The 25114-nt window shown below is 34.3% G+C and overlaps 1 protein-coding gene across 10 annotated transcripts in view; it reads right to left on the minus strand.

Moving 5' to 3' along the window:
- ATP8A1 (ATPase phospholipid transporting 8A1) overlaps nucleotides 1-25114 on the minus strand; it is a 106575-nt gene that overhangs the window by 60876 nt on the left and 20585 nt on the right. For 3 of the 10 annotated variants that reach the window (XM_030491498.1, XM_030491499.1, XM_030491497.1), the window contains exons 6-16: nucleotides 23287-23327; nucleotides 22304-22377; nucleotides 17718-17787; nucleotides 16963-17090; nucleotides 12332-12443; nucleotides 11300-11465; nucleotides 8735-8862; nucleotides 6920-6997; nucleotides 5565-5653; nucleotides 3753-3797; nucleotides 1107-1179 (exon numbers count right to left, since the gene is read on the minus strand). In XM_030491498.1, the coding sequence (XP_030347358.1) occupies nucleotides 1107-1179; nucleotides 3753-3797; nucleotides 5565-5653; nucleotides 6920-6997; nucleotides 8735-8862; nucleotides 11300-11465; nucleotides 12332-12443; nucleotides 16963-17090; nucleotides 17718-17787; nucleotides 22304-22377; nucleotides 23287-23327 (1004 nt within the window). Of the gene's footprint in view, nucleotides 1-1106; nucleotides 1180-3752; nucleotides 3798-5564; nucleotides 5654-6919; nucleotides 6998-8734; nucleotides 8863-11299; nucleotides 11466-12331; nucleotides 12444-16962; nucleotides 17104-17717; nucleotides 17788-19079; nucleotides 19092-19654; nucleotides 19729-22303; nucleotides 22378-23286; nucleotides 23328-25114 lie in introns of those variants that run through there. The other 7 variants (XM_030491503.1, XM_030491496.1, XM_032920042.1 and 4 more) reach the window with 7 other exon arrangements.

Here is a 25114-nt window from a genome sequence, read left to right on the forward strand (position 1 = left end):
AGGGCCTCCAGATCCTGTAAGATGTATTCAGAAGCCTGAATTACACATTCTTTTCCAAAGTGCTTCAGAACACATTCAACATACAGTGGTGAAATCTCGCTTGAATGTGTGCCTGAATTTTTAACTTAAGATGTATACAGATGCATTTTTATAGCTTGTATGCTCACATTATATATACTTAATACTACGTATCTACCAGAAAACTTTCAAGATTCAGCCACTTGCACACCAAGTGTGCTCACTCTAGAGAACAGCAGTAACAGGACAATGCCTCTTCTGAGCAGTCTGTTGGTAGCAGTGAAGGTAAAAATAGCCTGTGCAGTAAGTGCAAGAGCCCCCTCTGCTTTAGTAATAAAATGCTTCAGTCTGCCAGTTACCCTGAAATTATTTTCCTGAGAAGAAAAAAATTAAAGAAAGAGTAAAGAAAGAGTAATTTATTTACACTCTTCAAAAAGAGAACAATTACACTATTAAAGGTAGGTGCTGTTGGTTATGACTAGGCAAAAACATCCCTTGTACAAACGATAGAAAGTGGAATGATGGTACTGTTGCTTTGTCAAATCATAAACTAAGCTATTGACTTTCTGTGAAATGTATTGTTTTTTTAGGGTAAATACCAGCCTCTAGAATGCCTATTTCATTTCAACATCTGAACTGATGATCTAAATTCATGGAAGCATGTACACAAAAACAATGTATATGGTTAACTCCTGTCTAAGCCTGGGCACAGAAATACTAAGTCATGTCAGGACGAAAGTTAACTTGACTGATCCTGAAAGCTTTGATGGATGTCATGATATCGTATGGGCAGCATGAATAACGTTAACACCCACAGAAGGAAGAATGTAAGGCTATTATATTTCAGACTCATAGAATCTGAATCATACCATTTCCAAAAAAAAGAAAAAAGGAAAAAACCAAAAAAAAGCCATATCTAACATGTATTGACGACAAACAATTATAAAATATTCATGAGGTCAAGTATTCATTTACATTTTATGTAAATGTATAATTTATTTATTTTCCTTCAAAGGACATAATCTTGACTTATGGAAAGCAGTGGTTTGATTTCACAAAACAATGGTAATTGTTTCTGTATAACTTACATGATTGCTCTGAAGATTCTCCAGTAATGATGAGTCACTAAATGGTTTTTCTTCTCCATTTTGTGAGCCCTGCCTAAAAATAATTCAGTACAAGAGAGATCATTAGCATATTCTTAACAATTCATATACAAATCATCCACATTACTGTGCTAAGGTCAAGCACAAATTCTGTTTTTTAGCTGTTACAATAAACGCTGCAAACACACACTGTGAGAAGTGAAAAGGTACTTGTTTGACATCTTCAAAGTTCATCTAATTTTAAGAAACTTTGATTTTTAGAAATACACTTAAACCCAGGAAAGTTTCTCTGGTCACTTCAACCAATGCAGAATGAAGTAAAAAAATCTATCAACAATGTTAAGGCTGTGGCTTCTTGTCTTCTGATCTCTGGCATGCAATTACAGTAGGGAGTCAGAAAAAGATATGCCCGAAAAGATGACATTTCATTGAGAAATCAGCAGTTTTGGAATAGGTTTGCAAATGCTTCAGAAAAGAAAGTCTGGTATCTGAAAGAAGTAAGCAAATTGAGTCCAGACATCAGGGAAGTCTGCATGGAGATGGTTTGTTTTCTATTACTCACAACCAAAGAAGCACTTAGTAGACAGATAAAGAAGACACAGCACGTGAAGTAGGGACTGAAGAGATGCAAGAAGGAGATGGTTCTGGAGAAACAAAGTCATACACTAACATCTCACAAACTGCACAAATCTTCTATCTGAAGCTGAGAGCTCAAAATTGTAGGTACTTCTAGGAAGACTTGTTACTGCAGCTGACGAGTATATTAAGACAATCTAGTGGAGTTTGAATCTCAGTGAAATAAAACAGTACTGAAAAGTGAACACACTTGGAGGAAAGTATTCTTTTTTCATTTACTTTGGATCTTACTTGGATCACATAATCTTGCAAGAGAGCGAACACATTCTGTGCTTTAAGTTGAAGAATAAGCCGTATACATCAAAGGCAGTCTAAAGGTTCTCCACAAAACCCAAGTGTGAGCTGGTTTAGTCCTGCACTACCATGGAGGAATATAAAATGGCAGTACCTCTTCTGTACAGCCACTCGAGAATGACTTTTTCTAAAAATGTATTATTAAAGTGAGAAATTCGAAGCATCCTCATTCAGCAAAACTTTTTTTTTTAAATGCAAAGCAAATAGATCTTAAAGTGTCAAATATTAACAACTTCAGATACATTAAATTTGTTGAGTCTAAGGTTTACACTTTGTTTGCTTTAAGCTTTCTGACAGAGAGACTTCAAAATATGTTCCATATACTCAGTGCTAAAAAAAGGAAAAACTTTTGGTTTTTTTTGTCCAACTGGAACACAATTCTTTATAACTAAAAAAAATATTGAAAAGATTTGGAATTAAGTACTTTAGTCATTTTAGGACTAGAAATGTTACTGCCAAGCAGAGTCTACTAATTGCAATAGATTTACACACAAAAAAATTCTTAAGCATCTTATTTCATAAGTATTTACAAGATGCTAATTGCTTATAAAAGGGAAGTACCGCCTTTTTTAAACTACTGTTCAGGCCTCAGTTTATCCATGTCAGATCTGCTTATGAAGATTTTGATATGTATTAAGCCAAAACCAGCCTTATTTCATAAATATTTTATAAGCAAACATGCTTAATTTCATGTAAGTATTGCATTATTTTAATGAAACCAACATTTTCGAGGTTAAGCACACTTGTACATCTTTCTAAGAAACACCTTGCTGCTACATCAAATGAGGATATTCAGGTCAGCTAAGACTTTGGGCTGTGCATATGTGCCTCTTTTCATGTGTATGTGGAGGGTATTTTTCAAGTTTGGTTTGGTTTTTTTTTTAATAATCTAAAGAAAGAGTTATTATTTCTACTTTAGCAATGCAATTTCTTTTCCCTTCAAACTTTTTAAATATAAGACAACACATTACAGTTTTGTGTGACACATCTTGCTGTAACTTTCAACAAAACAACAGTGATAATTTAAGTAAATGACATTTTTTCCCTGATCTGAGATTAATTTGAACAGCATTGAAAATACTTAGTTTAACAAAGTATGATGAAGTAGTACAAGGCAATACGCAAATGGCAGCAGAAAGGAAGCCAGGACTTAGACTTTCCTGAGGTCCCCATTAAGAGATTAATGTCGACCCCAAGTGTATTTGTGTGATATACAGTTAAGAACTAGGTAGTGCTAATATTCTAAAACTATCTATAGGAAGTAAAATATTAACAATAACATCACATTTTTCACTCTCAAATACGGACTTTTTATTCCAACATGTTAGAGATTATTACTAGCCTATTGCTAAGTAACAGTAGAAAAGTGTGATCAAAGTTAATATCAGCTACCTTAATAAATTCTACAACTTTGTCCAACAAGCAATTCTGAATTATACAGGATTGTCAATAGAATAACTGTACTGTATCTCAGTGACCCTACTAGCAATTCTATTCCAGAGTACACAACCTAATGCCATAGAATATGCCATACATGGCATAAATTTCTGTAAGATTGTCAGTCTGCAACAATTTCAAGCTAAAACAACATTTGAGTAAAATATCTCACATATAGCTCTGTTTCTAAAAATCTTGCTCAGTGGTTTTAAGCTTGCATCTTCAACAAACACCACACACTAAATGATTTTTAGAGCTTACCAATCATCTGAAGAAACACTAAAATCCTCAGGCTCAGGGCAATGGCTGCGCAAGAAGTAAGGGAAGAACAGAAAGAGAGGAAAAAGAATCACAAAGACTAAAAAATTTGATTAGTATAAGTTAATTAATGAAATCAAATTACTAAAAAAAAAGTTTTAAAGGTATTTCAACAATGTATTTTGCTAGTGCCTAGATAACAATAAAATATTGCAAAAATATGTTTCTCTTGAGGCTTCATATACTATAAATGATATATTTTGTTTTCAATTGAAAGCTTGTCCGTTTAATAACTTATAGCAGCAGATATCAAGACAGTTGCCCTATTTACAAATATTGCTTTATATTTCAGTATATATGCATTGGTACAGCCAGCCACAGCACATGAAGGACTCCGCCCTGCGATGACACAGGTTTAAACACATCACAATTTATTGCACACTTAGAAAGAAGAGGCATGGGAGATGGAATAGTCACTTTTACCCTTTTCCTGTGTTCCCAACTTCTTATTTGCATCAATACAGAAAAGACAGAGTGACTCTGTTCTCTGAGTAGCTATGAGAGATGCTGTAAGGCTATTCGCTGTAAAGAGAAACTCTGCTTTCTAAAGAGCAGTGCTAACCAGAAAACTGGTCTTTTCAAAATGGGTTGGATTGGAGCTGAAAAGTATAACAAGAAAAATTTGGGGTTTTTTCTTTTTTTTTCCCTAAAACCTACATTCACACCTAGGTTTCATAAAGGAGAACTTTTAGAATTTGTGCTATACCAATTTCAGACAAAGAAATATTGAACTGGATTATCAAATACTGATTTTAAGTGCCATGACCTTTAATGTATTTTTTATCTTAAAAAACTGCTATACAAAGAACTTGAAAACAGTTCACAGCAGTTTCTCTGAAGTCATAGAGTTAGCTCATGTGGTTGAAATTGAGCCATATATATATATATATATGTATGTAAAACTACACACACTTGTATACATATTTGAAATAGCAGGGTTAGAACTGTATTTCAATACAACTAAAAAAAGCCATCAGTATGCTTAATGCATTAAAGATGTAAGTTTTTTTTAAAACCAAAGCCTAGATTAGACTCGTGAAAATTAGGATTTTTAAAGGGATCCAAATCTTAAAAGCCACAAAAGCCAAGCCATCACACCTTTAGCACAAGCCCAACACTTAATTTTACAGCCTCTGCCTCCTTTCTACCTAGTACTAGAGATGTCTAATTAACCGCTACTGAATGCACCGAGATCGGCCCAGGTCCAGCATCTCACATGCTGGTAAGCCACACTGGCATTTAAAATCTAGGTGCTTCTGCTTTATTTATTGCTCTAACTTTTTTTTTTTCCAAGTAAACAGTCCTCAAAGTTTGAGCTTTTATGAACTCTGTTGAAGGAGTTGGCTGCATTTGCTGACGAAGAAACAGTAAAATGCTTTGTTTGCCTTTATTTGGAGAGATTTCTTAATAGGAATTGATATTTGGAGTTATGCCACTACAACAGTATTCATAAAAGCCACCTGGATGGTGGTTACAGTACTGTAGTTCATGCTTCCATGCCTATGGAAGTTGCGTTACAGCAGCAAGCCTTTGATTTCTAAACTTTATTTTTATTCCTCTTTGCAAAAAGAGATGTCATAACTGAAGCAATGATACCTCTTGTAAGTAACATTTCACAGCCACAAACTGACTTCTAGTTTTAGATATTGCCAGGCTTAAGTTTATTTTAACTGTAGTATTAACACATGGGTACATATGGAGAGGCAGAGGAAAAGAAAAGCACACAGATAAAGGAAAGTATATAAAAATACATACCCATAAGCAACTCCTGCTACAGTACACTTCTTGAATTGCATGACATTGCATGTCAGAGTACCCGTTTTGTCAGAAAATATGTATTTGACCTAAATGATAAAATTTATTACACATCAACATTCAGCAATTATTTACATATTTAATACAATTCATGACTATCAACACACTAAATATTTTTACCAGTTCTGCAATCTTCACAGTTTATAGAAAAAAGAACCAAACCAATAACCAATATATAAATGTGGCTGATGCACGGTTTTGATATCCATTTCCAAACACATCAATCAATTGAGATGTCAGGAAGCTTAAGCTTGCTTCAGCACATGGTGGTATACTCAGCTGTCCATCACTTACTGAAATGCAAGAAACCAGTGAAGACCAATGGCTGTGCTAGTAAAATGTTCCATTTCTGACAGAAAGCAATACAGTAAAAGGGAAGCGTCTATATGCATATCTAACCCCCTCTTTTGACACTGAAATATCTTCTTAAAGCCAAAACATTAGTAGAAAAACAACAGTTCAGAAATGCCAAGTTGCAGGAATAGATGAAATATCTTCCTTCCTCTGTACTCTCCTATCTCCCTAACATCATAAACCCTTCCTCTCTGGAAACTACTAGTTAAAGTATTTTAAAACTGAAGCTGAAATAAATGTATCTGTGATATATTTAAATTTTGTTTCTTAAGAAGAAAGTTAATCTAGAAAGAAAAATGGTCTGTGATGAAATGAAGGTTCTATTAGTCAAAGGTAAACTTCCACTTTAATTAATTAAAATGTATTTCACATTAAAAAAAAAAAAATCACAGTATTCTTAATTAAGGAATTAACTGCATTATACATGAAGCTAATAAGGCCATGTATTAGTAAAATTTATTCTGCATTTGCTACTTCAAGGTTCTGTTTCTGAGGGATTATGACTTAGCCATATCAGCAGTTAGAAGAAATCCTGCATGCCAGGTTTATGCCTCATCTGTATTTTTGTTGCTGTTGTTGTTGTTGTTACGGTGTGGGCACAATGGGAAAGCAGGAACTGCAGCTAAGAAAACTCAACTTTTTTCCCCAACACCAAAGTTTTGCCTTTCTTAAATCCTGAAAATCTCTTGGGGGAAATTTTTCCTTCATTATGTGCAGCCCTCATGTACTTCAAAGAAGAGATTGGCTCTTTTTGTTAACTCCCCACATATTGCAAAGTGTTTTTAAAAATATCTGACAACAGGAAGAGAATAGAAATAAGCAAAGTCTAAGGCAATAATATAAGTCTTCTGAAAATCTTCACAGCTGTTCGATAATTTAGATTGTAAACCCACATGAATAATTTCAATACACAGAGTTAGAACCAGTAATTTTTTTTTTACCTGTCCAAGTTCTTCATTGAGATTGGAAGTACGAGCCATTGCAGCAGTGTCTGTAGGTTCATAGTGCATGTCTATGTCCTACAGATAAAAAAAAATAAATATATATATTTAAAAGTCTTCCATAACTTATTACAAAAAAATCCAGTATCTAAATAGAAAATGTAAGTGTAGAAGAGCAGACCGAACATAATACAAGTTATCTACTTCTGATTATTTCAACACAGAAAACCACAGACATAATCAGATCACTTCCAAGTCACCTGAAAAAATTAGATTTCCCTCTTTAAAACAAAAATCTGTATGATTCTTTGAGATTTTACTGATTGTTCCCAGTGATCTTTATTATTTATTATTGAAAAACTGTTTTACCCATGTATCTAAAATAGATTTAGCAACAAGCAGAAATACTACATTGTCACACTTAGAAGTAAGTTTTATCTATTTATATTGCATACACAACCCGTCATTTCTAAGTAGCAAGATAAACATGTCTTGAGATAAAATCATGAAGATAAATTTAAGAGTACACAATAAATGTAGGGTACATTATAAGTGGTGTGTTCGGTGGTTTTTTTTTTAGCTTCTTTTTTTTTTCTTGTTAAATAAAATAAATCGGAGTTTATTTTTCAATACAGCAAAAGATTAAAACATTGTGAAGTATGGCAATGTAGTGCAATGACTGCAGATGACCAACTTCTCTATATCAACACGCACACAAAGAAAATGTTTAAGATAATATCCAGAGTCCAAGATTAAGATAAATTAAAGACAACTAATCCCCTCACAGTGTGAAATGGTGGGGGGAACAGAAGTTAAAAACATCTTTTGGATTTGTATAAACAGTTGCCAATTTACACATTCAAAATGGGTGAGCCTTTGTTGAATATTTATTTTAGAATAAAGAACATGAAGGAAGAATTTAATTGCATTCTCTTATTTGTCAACAATTTGTTCTACAGCACAAAAGAAACGAAGAAATCAAAACTAGCTGATGGCTCACAAAGACTGAACTTCTAAAATTAAGCATACACTTCACCTGGTACTCCACATACATTTTTATCTGTATCTGCATGCCATATCTTACACACAGAAATCCACTTCACACAGTTTATCAAGGAATCAGATTAAGGAGTTCAGAATTATATGAATAATTTACATTTGGGAAAAAAACGGAAAAATTGAAGGCATGCTATTAAACACACTTACATGGCTTTAAGGAGAATACCTCACCCCCCACTCCAGAGAAACAGAGTAAACCCTTCTTTACCCCATCACTAATTCATTAAGGAAGTACTAAAAAAAATTTATTTAAAAAAAAAAAAAAAAGCCAATGTGATCTTTATTTATTTTGTAAGAGATCACACTAACAGACACTGGCTTTGTACAAAAAAAAAAAACCAACCCATAATAAATTGTGGTGGTGGGAAAAAAAAAAAATCAGCAAAATACCAAAAAAACCACCAAAACATGAGCTACACTTAGAAAGAAGAAATGAAACTGGACAAAACTTCACTGGATTGCAAAACACTTTCTTCTGATCATTCTGGATGAAACTGATACCTGAATATTAATAATAAGAAAACACAAAGCACAAAAAACAGGTTCCAAAAAAGACTAGTGCTAGTATAGAAGTACTCAATAAACCCATTTCTTATTACCTTCTCAGATTCCAGTATTAATAAACAACATATTTCAATATTTACATTGAGAAAAAGTCTGAAAAAACCGTATACACTAAGAAGCAAGCAATCATTTCACTTACTTGTAAACCATTTGATTTTAGAAGTAAATGCATATTGTAAAAATAATATTTACCCAATTTATGAAATATGCCTGGACAAATTTAACAACTTCAAGCGTAACCAACAAACTGATTGGAATAAGATTATTGAAGAGAATGATAAAAGTCAAGAAATTCAATCCAAAGTTGCTTGCTCCACCATCTGCCAAAAGACAAAGCAAATCAAAAAACATTTAAAATCATACTTAAAAGTATGCATATACAGTGTATTCAGAGTATTGCATTAACTGCTGATTTTTAAAGTGTTTGTGTCTAAGAACAAACTTGAGAATTACATATAATATCACTTGCCTAGAAATGTGACCTTCATAAGATTTAAGGATCTCTATTATAAACTGGAGTTCAAATTTAGACATCTTTGCCATCTTCTCTAATTTCTGAAAAACGAATTTACCAGCCATTCCCTCTTTTGCTATATTTTAAAATCATAATCTGGGAATATCTATATACAGCAACCAAATTCTAAACTCTGCATTTTAGTTTCATATTTTTAAAGGGGTAAAACGTGTAGTGGAATGAGTTGTTTTTTTCTATCCACCATCACACCTTCCTACTCTCCTCCTCAACCCAGCAAAATGTGATGAAAAAGGTAAATTCACACCACACAAAGGAGATGGAATTACAGAGTTTAATCAAAATTCTAACAGAACTAGAAATGTGACTATTAATATGCACTTTTAAACTACTTTTTCCTTTTAAAGTTTTAGATAACTCTAGTAGTAGCACTTCAGAGAGGATGTGAATGGGAAAGAGCAGTCTGCTCTCCAGTACAGCAAAAGAGCGAAAGATGTAGCCTGCCTGTCTGTATTCAAAGATCACCCAAAGACAAGCAGCCTTAGACAGGTTTCTGCTGCCTATGGAATGTGGGTGTGGTTGTTCCTCTTTAAATTCAAGACAGCAGGTTTTGGATACTTTTGTTAATGTCAATTCCAGCATCAAAGGAAGTACAAGTCAAAGACCAGAGAGCTAACATACACCGTGAACATTGATAATCTCAGTGACTACAAAGATCAGATGAAGTTTGATACCTATTGCTACCTGTAAATAAAACAATATTCAGATATTTATTGTTAAGGTTACTACTTTTTTTTATCATCCATGGGCAACAGATTGTTCTAACTAAATGCTAACAGCATTCAGAAAGATGGGGCAGTGCTGGGAACCTGTTTCGCTACCACATAAAAACTAAATAACAGAGAAAGGGAATAAATTGTTTCTTACATATTAAAAGTACCTGGTACAAGAACAACTATGAGCTGAATGTAGCCTTAAAGGCTGTACCTCACAAACCCCAACACAATTAATTTAATGATGGGGCATACATCAGCCAATAAACTGACAAGGATAATTACTTGAAGCACACAGGAAATATCAATGGCCACTATTTCATGTTTCTTTTTTTTTCAGGAATAAAACCAAAAGCTTCTGAACTTCTTCACTACTGTGCTAACCACCGTATTCTAAAAACTTCTACATTTCCCAAAAAAGAAAAAAATGCAATGAAAAGAAAAACCAGCTGAAAAAATAACAAATGATGAAGCACATCTAATGCAATTCTTTTATATTATTGGAAATCGTCAATATTCACTTTTTTCCACCTCACAATGGAAATATGAAAGTTAAGTTTCTTACTTTAAATAAATTTCTTCCTCAGCATCAAAAAGAAGCAAGGTTCTCAATAAAGAAAAGTTAATCATAAATGCAGACAACTGTTTTGTTCAACAGAAACTTTGGCAGAGTGCCTTCAATCAGAATTTTAAGATTTTTATTTTAAAACTGATCAAACTACTCCACAATCCCTACTTTGATGACCACACTCAGCAGCTTTATATTCAAGACTGTTGTTTCAGGATCAGAAAGCCTAATTCTGCTTCTACTGCCTAAGTAAAGCAGGCTCTAGGCCTATCATGAGAAATTCTGAAAACACGAATAATTCACCATAAAGTATATCTATGAAAACTTCCTTTAAATCTGTTTTCCTCATGGAGGGTCAAATTACATCAATATGTCGGCATGCTGGCATGAAGGGCCAAGTAACATCACATATGCCTTGCATCCACCATGAGTACAGCTGCCCAGTATATGTTAGATGAGATATTTGTGTTTTATCTTCTTTAGGAGCAGTGTGCTAAGACCTGACGTTTGCAGCCAGTAATTAGTTAGATCCCTGTACGGTAAAAATTCTAAAGCCACAGCATCATTTCCTGGAATGGGGGAGTTTGAAAAGTCAGAAAAGACACAACAGCCTTAAACGTAATCTATTGGTAATACCTGAAAATAGGTTTAGTGTGATGCCTAGGAAGCTGACTGTTTATGCCAGTGGAATGTTGATACAGATCTTGCTAAGCTGCAGGGATGTAGAGGCTGAGAGATGTGGAGGTGAATTTAGCAAAAGCTCATATGGCACAGTAAGGTAAATTTATACTTGCTGTGATATACCTAGCCTAATGACTTTAGTCAACAACCGATACAGAGAGACTGATAAAAACCACACCGTGTAAAGGATGGTAATCATCCTCCTTTCCAAATGACAAAGACAACTGAACACTAAAATATTAATGTATTATTCTACATCTTACAATTTAGATCAAGATACCAGTCTCTTCCAGTATGCCTTCGATTCCATATAGCTGAACCAATAGAGCAGATCAAAGACATAGCAATGAGGATGCAGAACAGAATCAAAATTTGAATATTCGTAATTCGTTCCACGTTAGACATTTTTAGAGGTGGACTTGTTGAATTCTGTAAAAGATATAAACAGTGGCTACTAAATATTAGAAAAGACATACACACTTTTCACTTTTTAAAATACATGTTACTGCATTCTTTTCTAAATATTCTTCCAAATACATCATTATAATAAATACTGTAACATTTTCCCCTCAAAAAGGCAGCTTGTAAATCCATGAATTAGAGTTTTAGTTTGTATCACAAGCAGTTTAAACAATCACACAAAACACTCATAAGAGCAACAGCTAACAATATTAAAATGAATATGCATACACCTTATCAGTCCTATAGAACACAATTGCTAATACAAACAAACTTTTTCAAGCAACTGTTTTACAAATCAGAAAAACAATAATTAAGAGACATGCATGACCAACTTGAAAGCATTCTTTTTTATCAACAAATGCATCTTAATTTTGATATTTCAAACAGTGCTAAGAAAAGTAATTTCATAGTCTGAGAATGGTTCTTTTCCCACTTCATTTTGCAAATAAAGTTTCACTTTGTTTTCTAACAAGACTGCTTACCTTTATACTTGAAAGAAAGCTCCACAAGAGGACAGTTTTAGGAGCAGTCAAAAATAAAAAAAGATGAACAGGCAAACTATAATGATCCAGCTTGCTAACCAAATAGTTTCAAAACACAAGTTACAAAACAGAATCAACAAATATACTTACTAATGGAAAAACTATTCTGTGGCTAAGCAACAAGAAATTATTTATTTTTATTGGTTTTACTTCATAAGAAAGATGCCCTATTACTGACATTTCAGCTACTATATTGAGTCTAGCCATGTTCTCTGACAGGATTTTCTATGCTGTGTAATGGCATAATAAGGTAACAAAACAGGTAAGTTAGAGAAAATCTAAGTGACAAACCTGCATAAGTTTTGTGTCATGTCCTGTATAGACAACTATCCCATGAACCCACTGAGTATTTCTCAACTGAGCTCCTCGTAGAAGAATCTGATCCGCTCCCAATGGAATAGTACTAGAAGGAAGGAGTTTTGTATTTATCATTAAAACAATGTCAATGAATAAACATAACCATCAGTTATTAAAACTAATTTTCAAAATTTAGACAGTAAATATGCTGGGAACCTAATTTTCATAGTTAACTTTTGGGGAGTGGTGACAGAGAGAAAACTTATCAGTTAAAAGCAAGTCTAAAAATTTAAGTATGAAAAATAATACTTACCACTTCATTTTGCCTATAGACTACTAATTTTGATATGGTACTACTAAGCAAGCATACTGAAACTAAAAAAGGCTATTTTTTAGTGTGATCATAAATCATAATCCTGTGATTTACGATTATGAAGCTTTTTTCCCAAGTCTACTCTTACAAAAATCTTCCAAAGCAATTTTCAAATTAAACAATTTTCTGAACTCTCAACTTAATCCACTCTTCCAGTGAAATAAATATCCTTTATGAACATAATTAACCATTTAAAATTCACAACATATTTTCTGCACCTTCTTCAAATTGCAAAACCAGCTAAATTTACTTGTGTTACTCTTTTTGAGCTGCACTGAGTAAATAAGCAACAAAACCTCAAAAGATGTTTGAAACACTTAACTGTCTAAAATTCAGACAGCTGACTTTATTGATATACTGTAGCTCAGGTTTTTCTTAAAATAGAAAAAATTTAGATTATTATTACTCTCTTCTTGGGACAAACAATACCCTATTTTGGCACTTTTCTTCCTATAAATACCAGCTAGCAGTTCAGACTTGTCAATACTGCTCTACTGTTTGGCATTCTCATCTAAAACTATTATCTCTACAGTTGTTTGAAACCAGTATAGTTGACAGCAACTGGATATACAGGCTACAAAAAGTCTGAGGAAGCCACAATATCTGGTAACATTTTTGGTAGCACAAAGAGCATGAAGTCAGTCTCAGTAAGTAAATTTCAAGTAATAATTTCCTTTGGATTATCATGTCTCCTTCCCTCCTCTCATACACAAGCTTTTAAGATTCAAAGAGTGCAAGTAAAGAGGAAACAACACATTCTTCCTCCCCTAAAATTACCAGTGGCAATACAAGTTTCTGGAATCAGTTCTTGCAGAAACTAGGAAAATAAAAAAAAAAAATCTGGAAAAATATTTGAGTGCTTTTCCATAAAAACTGAAACAACTAACAAACACCACCCCACTACGGCTTAGTCCACTTTTGAGAAAACTAGCATGGAGCAAACTGGCTGCTTAAGGAACCATTCTCCCCACTAAGCATATTTCAGCAACTGAAATGTTGAATGATACTGTCATAGAAAATATTTCCAGGTGCAGGCATTTCATCAAAAGAAGGCATCATAAAACAGAAATATAAAACATACGGAGATATACTTGCTTTCTAAATCTGACCTGTGCTGCTCTTGTATACAAGATTTGCTCGTATCATGGCAAAATTAAGAGAACAAATGTCCTTTCAAGTATGAAAGGAACTGCTGGGGTTTGAATTACACAAGAATCATTAAGAGAGACTCCTATTGCCATCAAAGATTGCTTCTGAACTTATATTTATTCATTTGCATTCCTGCAGAATCATTCTAAATCTTTTGGACCATCCATCAGACAACACGCAAACATTTCAGATAAGGAATGGATTACCTGTCATTCCAAGAATAATTAGGTATTACTAGTCTATTAACACTAACATGAATGCCACAGAAGGAGAAAGAAAAATAACTTTCTCTGGTTATATGCAAGTCTCCCACAGACAGATTGGAAGCCTTTTCAACTACGGACCTTCTCTGGAAGGCCAAAAGACTTTCTGGCCCTTCTACTAATTCAAGAGGGTCTAGGAAGGCAAAAGTCAAAACCTTCCACTCTTAATTTTTGTATTCCTTGAAGAGTCAGGGGAGTTCTTTGACACTTCTAACTTCCTGATCTCCCTTTCTGTTTTCTCTTAAAAACTGTGAAGAATATGCAGTAAAGTCTTTTCTATTGCAGGATTCTTTTTTTCCATTGGGACACTATCTCTCAAATTCTCCAACTGTCCCAATTGTCCAGCTTGGGATAGGAATTTATCCTCAAGGGTCTGTTACTGGGAAGACAATCAGAAGAGAACTGGGACTGCAGCCAGTGGGACATGTCTCCAGCAGACCTGGTGCACAGACCAAGGAAAGGAAAACAGACAGCAAAACAACCAGGGACATAGAATGCCCAGATCTGCCTGGTGTAATGCTACTGATCCTCAACAACTCTAATAATGAGATAGTGTGATGGCTTGACGGAGCTCTTAAATCACTATTTCCTGGCCTCAGCATTCTCAAAACTGCTCCAACTCATCTAATTCTTCTTGTATGCTACATAACTAATGACTCGTCAGCAACGTATTTGTGTTGTATTCAGTAAGGGATGTTCTCAATGGGGAAATATCATTTCAGCATATTTTCCTGCCAGAGCTGTCAAGGGTATATTAGGAGCTAGTAATTCCCAAGACACATCTGAAAGCTTGCATACCAAAATGTCTTCATACTTCACTCTTAATCAGAATTTTAAGAATGTCTTCAGGAAAACATTTACTTTAGATGCGTATAAAAAATATCTGCCCTTGTTTTTAACTTGCTCACCCTTCCTCTCTGAGCCATTGTCTAATTATAATTTCACGTTTATCCAAGCTAAAGAACTTTTCTTCTTTTTATAGCTAACTGTCTTCATTGACTAAAACCAAGTTGAGGTGCTTCTGTATATTCACAAGTATAACAAAAGCTGTATACTTTGGTGAAAAAAGTTAACTCACACAGAGGATACAAAGAAAACTTTTTTTGCCTCTTTGTCCACAGATTTAGCCAAAAGGCAAAATAACTGTAGTGTGGTTCTACCTCCTTGAATACTGAGAATTCAAAAGGAAAAGGGGAAAGAGAACCCTTTTTTTTTTTTTCTCGAGTTGTTCTCCCATGAAGGGAAAAAGAAAAGACTGAAAACGTCAACCAGGTACATTTCTGGCAATCCAATGAGTTATCTAAAGGAAAAAAAGAAAGAAAAGGGAAATACATTTTAAGTATTCTCTATTGCTTTTGCAAAAATTTTAAGATGGTAGTGGACAAAGTGGAAATCGCAACAGCTGCAGCTACACAATCTGGTAGGAAGGTCTGAATGTTTACCAGTTAGATGAATCTGTGCTACCTCTAATATGGACAGAAAGGGAATTCATCTCTGATTTTTCAGAGTTGGGAATAAGATCAGGATCCAAAAAGAGTTACTTACCTGCAATTCTTTTGCACTGAAGGTAAAAATTATATTAGAGCCACACTTTTGGAACTATTCTACTGCACAGGAACTATGTTCAAAATATTCCAAAACTGAATTTCCCAAATGAAAAACTGCTTGACCAGCAGATGGCGTTCTCCTACACATTCTTCAGGCATAATGGCCATCAGCGCATTCCGTGTTTCTTTTTTAAAATCAATTTTTAAAATTAAGTAATTAGATTGAAAAGTACTTTTGTCCCTCTAGCCAGGGAGGAAGGATGAATGTGTGGATCTATTATAACTATTACCTTCAGAGAAGAATTACAGGTAAATGTTTTTCTCTTCTTAACGACAAGTACAGTGGAATTATAATAGATCCACACTCTTGCGACTGAAAACTCCCGGAATGCATCTGTAAGAAATCAGTAAATAAAACATGGAATATTAAGGGGAAGGAGGGAAAAAAAAAAGGTATTTAATAATTAGTTAGTACTATATATATCAGTCTAAAACCACAAACACAAATAATATTGTATATGGAAAAATACATGCCTACCAAATAAAAAAGAAATTCCCTAAATCTTTGGGAATGAAAGACTCTACAATTCTGGATCTAGCAATGTATCACATTCAGTTCAAACCCATAGGAGACTCTAAATATCAATATTTACTAAGCACTTAAGTATTTTAAGAATTTTTGAAGCAGTTTTACAAGCATGTATGTTGTAATTGCACCTGTTACAACAAGGCAGTCTATTGTTACAGAAACATACTTTCAGGGAGCTAAGGTATTTAATGTCTTTCAGGTACCAAATTAGAAGAATTTGAGGTATACAGTGATGGACTCAATTCCACTCTATATTTACACAAACAGAAGAAAACAACAATTTAAATAATAAAAAAAAAAAAAACCAAACAAAAAAACCCACCAAAAAACAAGCAGACAAGAAACTACTTCTATTCAGCTTTTGTAATAGAAACTTAACAGAGAAGGTATCAGATACTTAAGTGAGTTACTAGATACACATTCCATGACTATTACAATTTGAATAGCACTCCCATCTATTATTAATACCTATTGCTTTCTGAAGGTCAACTAGCACAAAAATTCAAGTTCTAGACATTAGAATTAAGGTTTTATCTCTTTTTTTTTTTAAGAATAAAGAATACATCAGAAAAGATGTTTTCTTCTCTAGTCTTAGCAGAATAAAGACTTTACTTTTCATATTTAACTTGAGTAGTTTAATAACATATATTCATCTACTGATAGATTGAATCTCCTAAGAGGTCATCTTCCTTGGATTTACATACCCATGCCCATCCAGTCTGATGTTTCCAACAAAGTCGTAGAGGTGACGGTTTGGGCTCTCACATTCAATTCTGCCTGAAAGACTCATCAAGCTTTCAATGTCCTTTATGTCTGATGTTAGTGGCAAACCCTGTAAACAAAATTTATTTGTCATGACATTAAGACTCACTTTCCAATATATAAATATATGTATTAGAAATCTAATGGTGCAAGATTAGAAAACCAGAATCCCTATGGGAGCAAAATGGGAATGCAACATTTCGCTGACACTGCTGGATGTTAAGACAGTGAAAAAGTCACCTTGGTATCTTACAACATCATGATGAAGACAGGGTCGTAACCAGCCATATAGCTCACCAAGAATGTCCCTGAATACAGACAATGCACTCAGTCAAAAAATGCTATTCCCTTCTTGCCTCTGAAGGGTAATACTGGCACTATCAGCTTCTTTCTGCAGGGTTTCTGTATCACCTATCCTCTAAAAACAAAACCAATATCCAAACTACTAATATTTCTACCTATTTACCCAAAGAAAAAGTCCCCAAAGCAAGCACAAAGCATGGCTTAGCAGTACATTCATTCCTTCCACTTGATTAATTCAGCAAAAACTTCTATGATGCCAATAACCTGCAGTTTTTTATTCAAACCATTGTGATTTCAGCCTTCTAAAACAGCCATTAATGTAATAAAAGATGTTTCTATAAGCAATAATAGATGAAAATAATATTAGCAATATTCTCAAAAATGAAATTCATACCTGTCGAATTTTTAAGTTTGTCTCACCATCTAAGTTAGATGTTTCAATGTAGCACATAGCCTGCGGTTCACTATTAAGAAAAGAAAATCCTTAATTTTAAATTATAATGTCAAAATTCACAAACTTTCTGTAGTCTTTTAATGCCGATTTATGCAATCAGATTTTTCTTTTATCAAATCTTCAGAACTAGAGTAATTTACAGGCACATCTGTAAAAAACAACAGTACTTCACATTTTCAGAAAAGTTTGCTCTAAAAAAAAAAAAAAGTTTTTCCTAAAAACTTAATGCTAGAAATGCTGTATACAGCAAAAGCTTTCTATGGTTTTACATGAGATTAAGATACAGACACATGTCGTGCATTTGTAGTGCCTACTACTGTTGGCAGCAGTAGTTTAGACATGAAAGTTTTTGTGTAAAGGGTTCTTTTATAAAAAAAAAAAAAAAAGTATGGTTTATGGATAACATAATACAGTTTTTAAAATACGTCCTCTAAGAAATTAAAAAGGCTTTTTTTATAAATTAAATGTTTCAAGTTTATGCAGGACATTACTATTTGAATAGTTAATCTATTTAACACATACTGATAAATGGCTTATTCCTTGCAAAAACTTTTTCAATACAATTTTTTGATGTGTAACACAGCAGCAATTTTATATTTTGTAAAATACTTTTAGACTTTAAATCATATTACAACCATCACAGATCCATTAACTAGGAAAACAGATACAGAAGGACATGACTTTTCTGCAATGAGACAGTAAACAAGTACATGTCTAACAGGTCAGGATTTCTTAAATACTCGTCAGCTTCCATTTTCTGGGCATGACGACAGAGCACCTACTACTTATATCAACAACAGAATGAAGTTTTGATCTTGTAAAGGATGAAGTGAGTCATAAAACCCCTTACGACTTAAAAGAATACATGTTTACTCTCTACACCACTTTAAGGCTTCTAATATTTTCCTTCTTTGTCCCACAAAATTCAAGCACCAAGTGCTTCGTAAAATTTTCTTTCTTGATGCAACATGCCTTCTGATCGCAGGATAAAATTAAGTAGGTTATTCTAACACATTTTTGAAAAGCAAAAGCATTAAAATGTGATATATTGCTTTCAGGCTAGTGTTTCCTGGCAAACTTTTCTAAAAATGTAAATAACTTCTATTCAGATTGTTTGGATGGAATCACCTGTATAAAATATTATTACAATTCTACCATTTTTATTGGTTAATATAAAAACAAACAGTATTTCCGTGAAGCACTTTTAAACAGACTAAGGCAGGAAAGCCATTTCAAGTGAGACACATGCTTAATTGCAATTACCGTAGCAGAAAGCAGTGACCTCCAAAGTAAGTAAGTTACAATTAGATCAAGGCAGGCCCATTGATTTGTTAGGGAAAAACAAAGTGCGGTAACAGTGCAGACAATAGCATAAAGCTGACATGTCTAAGAAACATGCATTTTGCCACAGTACACAAGAACAGTGCTGCTTTTGCCATCGCATGCAGCAGAAATTGTGCAACATCCAGTCTGTGCAGAGGGTCCTCTACCAGTCCTACCAACATTAAACTATATTCTTTGCTGAAAATAGTGGGTTGGTATAAACATGTATATTTTTAATTTTCTCCAAGGAATTAAACATATATTTATCTTAGTGTTTTACTGTGCGTTTATTCAATGACAACTTGTCTGACAAAATTTCATGGGCGTAGTGCAAAAACAAAGAGGACTGAAATTTTGATTTCCTGGAGTGTTAACATGTATTTACACTTTAATGATCTGTATTTTTATCAACCCAACCCCGTCTAATTTTATAAATGTGTGGGTTATGTTGAAGAAAGCTGAACAGCAAAGCAAGTATCAACATGGCAGTGTTCTTCATATTTGGTATATGAGGACCCACATACACATTTCCTGTGCAACTAATTAATTCTAACCTTGACGACAGACTGATGAGATCAGCTGGGAGATGTTCCCCATTGGTCACTTTCACTACTTCCCCTACTGCCACCTACACATCCCAGTTTGAAAATGATTAGAACAGAAAAGTAAGTGACATGGAAAAAACAAAACAAAAATGGACAAAGACAAAAAGACAGAGTTTGAAATTATTATTCAAACAATACATGTTAATTAAAATGTCTGATGACAATTTTTTCAAAATCTATTCTAATCAGGTCAGAAAGAAAAGAGCTAAACTTTAATTTTTACTCAAGTATACGGTTTTATTTTAAGGCACTGATTTTAAGGTGCAGATCACATTGATGCTGTACAGTAAAAATAAAAAGCTGTTATGCTTATTTCTCAACCGACAAAGTTTCTAGACACTCCATACATTAATTATAAAAATAAAAGCCACAACAAAAGATTTTCCACCAACTTTTCATGAAAAGTCAAGTGATAAGAATCTTTTCTATGGTGACATGCTGAAAATTATTTTGTATTTTGCTTCATCTTTGTAAATTTCTGTGCACACTGAATTAGCAAGAACCAAACAGAATCAAACTTCACAGGTTTGTGTCCTTCCACTGTAAGAGATTATCATTTCCTAAAATAATTAAAAGCCTCTTATTTTCCAGAAACTGCTATTGCTAATAAAAGAACCGAATGTTATTATTTCGAATTAAAACCAGACCCACAAGCTTGCATTGCTATTGAAACCTAAAATGTAGTTGGGGACCAATAAACACCTGGAATGCAAAAATTGATGAAACTGTCTTCTTGGAGACTTCCTGGCCACACAGAGATGAGAAGTGGAGAAGGAGAGCACATTAGAGGTAACGTAGTAGCACAGGGTTCTCTCCTGGAAGGAGGGCTGCAACAGGACCCTAGCAATACAACTAAGAAGGAAGCTGTAGCTGAAAGAAATGCCTGAACTGGGCCCAGAAAAGCAATCATAATTCAAGGCGTCCCCTTTGCAAACTGGATCCTAGAAGAAAACCTAACAGGAAAATCCAAGGTAAGTAACGGTCATAGTTGGGACAGTGTGCTCTGACAAGGGCAGTAAAGAGAGGTTAAACAAAGAGGTAATGATCTTGGCCAACTCCAGTAGCAGCTATTACTTCAATTTATCAGCACATGATGTAGGACTCCTTTAGAGGGGGGACAAGGCTCAGAGAGAGGGTTTTGCAGGCAGCTGGTATTTTTCTGTGTGTAAACTACAACTGGAGAACACTGTGATGCAAGTGTCCTCCAAATCCAAAAGGGCAAACAAGAGAAGACATCTAGGCAAAGACTCAAAGTTAGGAGTTTACACAGATTTCAAAGAAGCTGGTCTGAGAGGATGTAACCTTCTTTTACCTGCAAGACACTAGGGTTAGCATGACATCAGCTATTATCAGGCCAATAGAACAAGTGTTCTTGCTGCATGGTGTATTGCCCAGGAAGATCTTGGTGGAGAAGCACCAATACAATTTATAAATGCTTCTCAAAGTGCAGAAGTAAAAGTTTATTGAGGATACTCACTACAAAACCAGCTAAGTTATGACAAACATTAGCATTGAAGACAGACTATAGGGAAAATTTACTGTATTATCTGGCAACTACTTTACACTTGATAATAATTTAATAGAAGAGTTTTAGAAACCGCAACACTTAATTTTGAGATGCGATGGAAGATGGAATAAACAATGTACTGGTCTACGCTACAGTCTTGTCATGGAAACGGGTAAGATCCTAGCTTTATTAATTATATGTAAGAGTGGATTCATTAACTTCAGTGTGATCATAGCGAGTTTATACCTAATTCATAATCATACACTTGACAATAATGCTTCCGCTTGTGCCAGAAAAAACATGGAATTGCATTGTAAACATAGAGTAATAAATCAGAATGTTACTGATCATATTTAAATAATCTTCATTAAAACATTTCTTAAAATATGTTGTGTATTGACCTGATCAAATAGATGTTGAAAAATGTGCATCTTCCACATAAGATGTGGATTTATTAAATAAAACAGTCCAAGGAAATGATGATAAACAACCTCTGATTGTCCACGTAAAAAGAATCAAAGCATTGCATGCTATAAATCAAGTTTTGCTTTCAGTGCTGAAATTATTCATTATATATATATATGAGAATGAAGTGAATATTCAGTTCATAAAGACAGCACTAATTTGATCATTCACATCTCACAATAACTTTTTTCCTGATTCAACTATCAAACTGGTGACTATATCCATCAAAAACCATTTCAGTTCCCTGTAATATATCTATTTTAATTTATTTATAGGATAAAATTTGTTAGGCACACATCAAAAAGCCAACCAGATTAAATTTGGCAGTTGAAGTCCAATTTTAAAATGAGAATCACCCTTTTTTGTATTATAGTCAACAATAAAACTACATATTAAGTTTTTCTTCTGGGTAAGTTGAATGCCAGTGTAATCTTAAAATTGTAACTGTCACAGTTTAAAGAAACACTGCGTTAAATAAGTGTTCGAATGAACAAAAGACTACACTTCAGAACAGCAGCATTTTTGTTTATTCTTTATTTCCTTGGAGCAATCACAAATAAATAAATAAATAAATGCAGGGTAGAGAAACCAGCCTCTACACTGTAAGCATCAGTGGGCATCTCTACCTTGATGAGAGCAGTACAGTGTCAGCAGGTATATATTCTTTGCCTTTTATTATAACTATATCTCCAACATCTACCTGAAAGAAAACTGGGAATTGGTTAATGGTCTCAAACAAAATATGTTATCCCTTTGTTTTAAGCACAGTAAATATTTACCTGCTGAATTTGCTAGAAAGACTGTTAGAAACACATGCTTAGAAAAGCCTAAAGGTATTAGGTACTCCAGTGACTCAGAGGTCACTGAAACTCTTTGGAGATCTGTTGCCTTTTTTAAACAGTCTTAATCCCGACCTTCTCTATGCAGCTCTTTACTTCTGCTAGTTATTGTAAAATACTTTATGGGAAGACTGAAGCTGAGTTAAAGAAGAAATGAATCTCCCCTAAGATCACAGCTCAGTTGCATCACACTACATACCTTACCCTTGCTTCTCCAAGGATATAAACCAATTTCAGCTGAACCTTACCTCCAAATCCCTGTGGGTCAATTTTCATTCAAGTTTTCAGGTATGGAAACCAATACAACTAGGGGACTAGGTACAAAGCGTACCATTTAGTCCTATACAGTTACCTTTAACAGTCCCTTCCTGGCCACTATGTAACAGTCTTTAAAGTTCTCGGTATTTAAGCCAAAGAAGTTCATTGAATACACAAAGTAATTGGTTACCAAAAAGAAGTTCCTGCTTTGGCACACCAAATACTACTATGGGACTGCATAATTTTGCAAGTTAATCATATTATTCAAGTTATTTTTCACTGAACTTAAAGTCCACCACTGAACAGCAGTTTTGCCTTAATCATATCATCAAAACTGATTTGACTTAAAAGTACATTTTAAGAAAGAAGTATTAACAACCAAAAAATCAATTACAAAAGATTATACCTTTCCCATCATACCAGTCAATTCTTACCAGTGACAATTATTTGGAGAAATAAAGCAAATATCAAATATGCATTATGCTCTAACAGTCACCAGTACAGACACACACCTTTTCCCAGTGGACAATCTCCCAAGCACCATTTCGTAGTACTGAAAAAAAAGAAAAAAAAAGAAAAAAAAAAAGAAAGATTGTACAAGTGGAAAATTCTCTAACTGCAGTATACAGGTATGTGTTAGGCTCCATATGAAAAGCCATACACTCACAGCTCATTTACACATTTTACAGCATGCCTTATTTCTATGAATTAAGGTCAAGCATTGCAATTTTTACAGCACGTGTTCTGTATATTACTTTTTGTACCATAGAATCTTAGTACAAAGTCAATGAGGACATTTTACAGGGTTTGAGAATTAATTAAATCTGATAAAGATTGTGTAATAATGTGGTGTTTTTAAAAATAAATTAGTAATTGGATTAAAAGTTCCGAAGTGGAAAAAAAGTTATTGTGGTGGAGAAATCAATTAAAAAATTATTTTTTTTTCAGTTCAAATATTGATGTTCATATAAAAAAGACTCTTAAGAAGTCACCAGCAGGCTTCTTAGCATTCAGCTGTTTGTACTGTTACTGGCATGTCAGAGAAATTGAGGATCATTGAAGCCATCTCCTCCATAAACATACTGGAAATCCCCCAAATCAACCCATGCCATTGAAGATTTAGTATAGATTTCACCTGGCACTAGCAATTTATATTGCAAGCACGCTCCACTACTCTAGTTTTAAGTATTACTCATGATACAAAAACCATGCCTTGTTTGCCAGTTAATTGCCAAGATTGCCTTTTCAGAGAATCATAACGGTGACTTTTTATTATTAGCCCTAGTTACAAAGCTATTTAAGATTCATGTGCAAAAAAAAAACTGAAATGAAAAGAAAATGTATCACCATGTATCAATACTCAGATAGCTCCAAGAGATTTTTCTCTTTCACTGTGTCTCCCAGCTTACAAACTGTCAGGATGCTTATCTTAAGTACCTGATCGGGATCCAATTCTTATGCAAGCATGTGCTGATTTCAAAAAAGTGGATCAAAATGTGGGAATACATACAGCCTTTACATCTAAGTCTTCCTTGAGGTTCTGTCCAGGCTGACCCCTCTTCTTGTATCACAACAGTTCTGTAAGTCATTATCTAACCTTAATAATTCTTTGGGAAGGGACAGATTTTCTTACCCCTCCTTCCCCTATATTTATTAGTGCTGATATGCTCAGGGCAATGGTAAATGGAGCTGTCTCCCTTTCAGAGAGTAAGCAACATCTTTTAGCGACTGTCTCACCAAATAGCTTATCATTACATAAAATCTGTTTTGACAATTTCCCTTCACTGGGAAAGTGACAAGATCCACAGTGAGGATTGGTTGTAATAGTGTCCTAAGGAACACCCAAGAGGTCTGATAACTGTGCCACCAACTACCTATTTCCATCCCTTTGTGCCAGCAATATTCTTTGTGGGGCCATGGTACCAACCAGATGAAAGAAATGATGAGGATTAAAAATACCTTGCTGAAATCCAGATGATAAATCTCACAAATAGCTATAGTAGAATAACTGCCAGTGGAGTTCTGCAGGTCTTATTTATAAGCTGCCAGAGGTGGCCAAGAGCTTCTTATGAAGTGCTGGCTGCAGAAGCACTTGTGCTGCTGAAATACACCCTAAGGCTGTTTCATGTGCTGTCAAGCTGTCCTAACATAGCATTGCCACTGCAAAGGGAAGGTCCTGTTCTGCCCTCATCGCATGCAAAGATGCGTGCCCCACTGCTCAATGCGTGTTGCCTCTGGTGTTTGTTGGACACTTTGATGAGCCAGTTTAACCCACTAAATGGAAGGAAACTGTCAGCTTTTCATTCTGGATTTTTGTTTCCTGCTGGTTTAGCTGGTTAA

The sequence above is a fragment of the Strigops habroptila genome, chromosome 7 (assembly GCF_004027225.2).
Source record: "Strigops habroptila isolate Jane chromosome 7, bStrHab1.2.pri, whole genome shotgun sequence".
In the NCBI taxonomy this organism is placed as follows: domain Eukaryota; kingdom Metazoa; phylum Chordata; class Aves; order Psittaciformes; family Psittacidae; genus Strigops; species Strigops habroptila.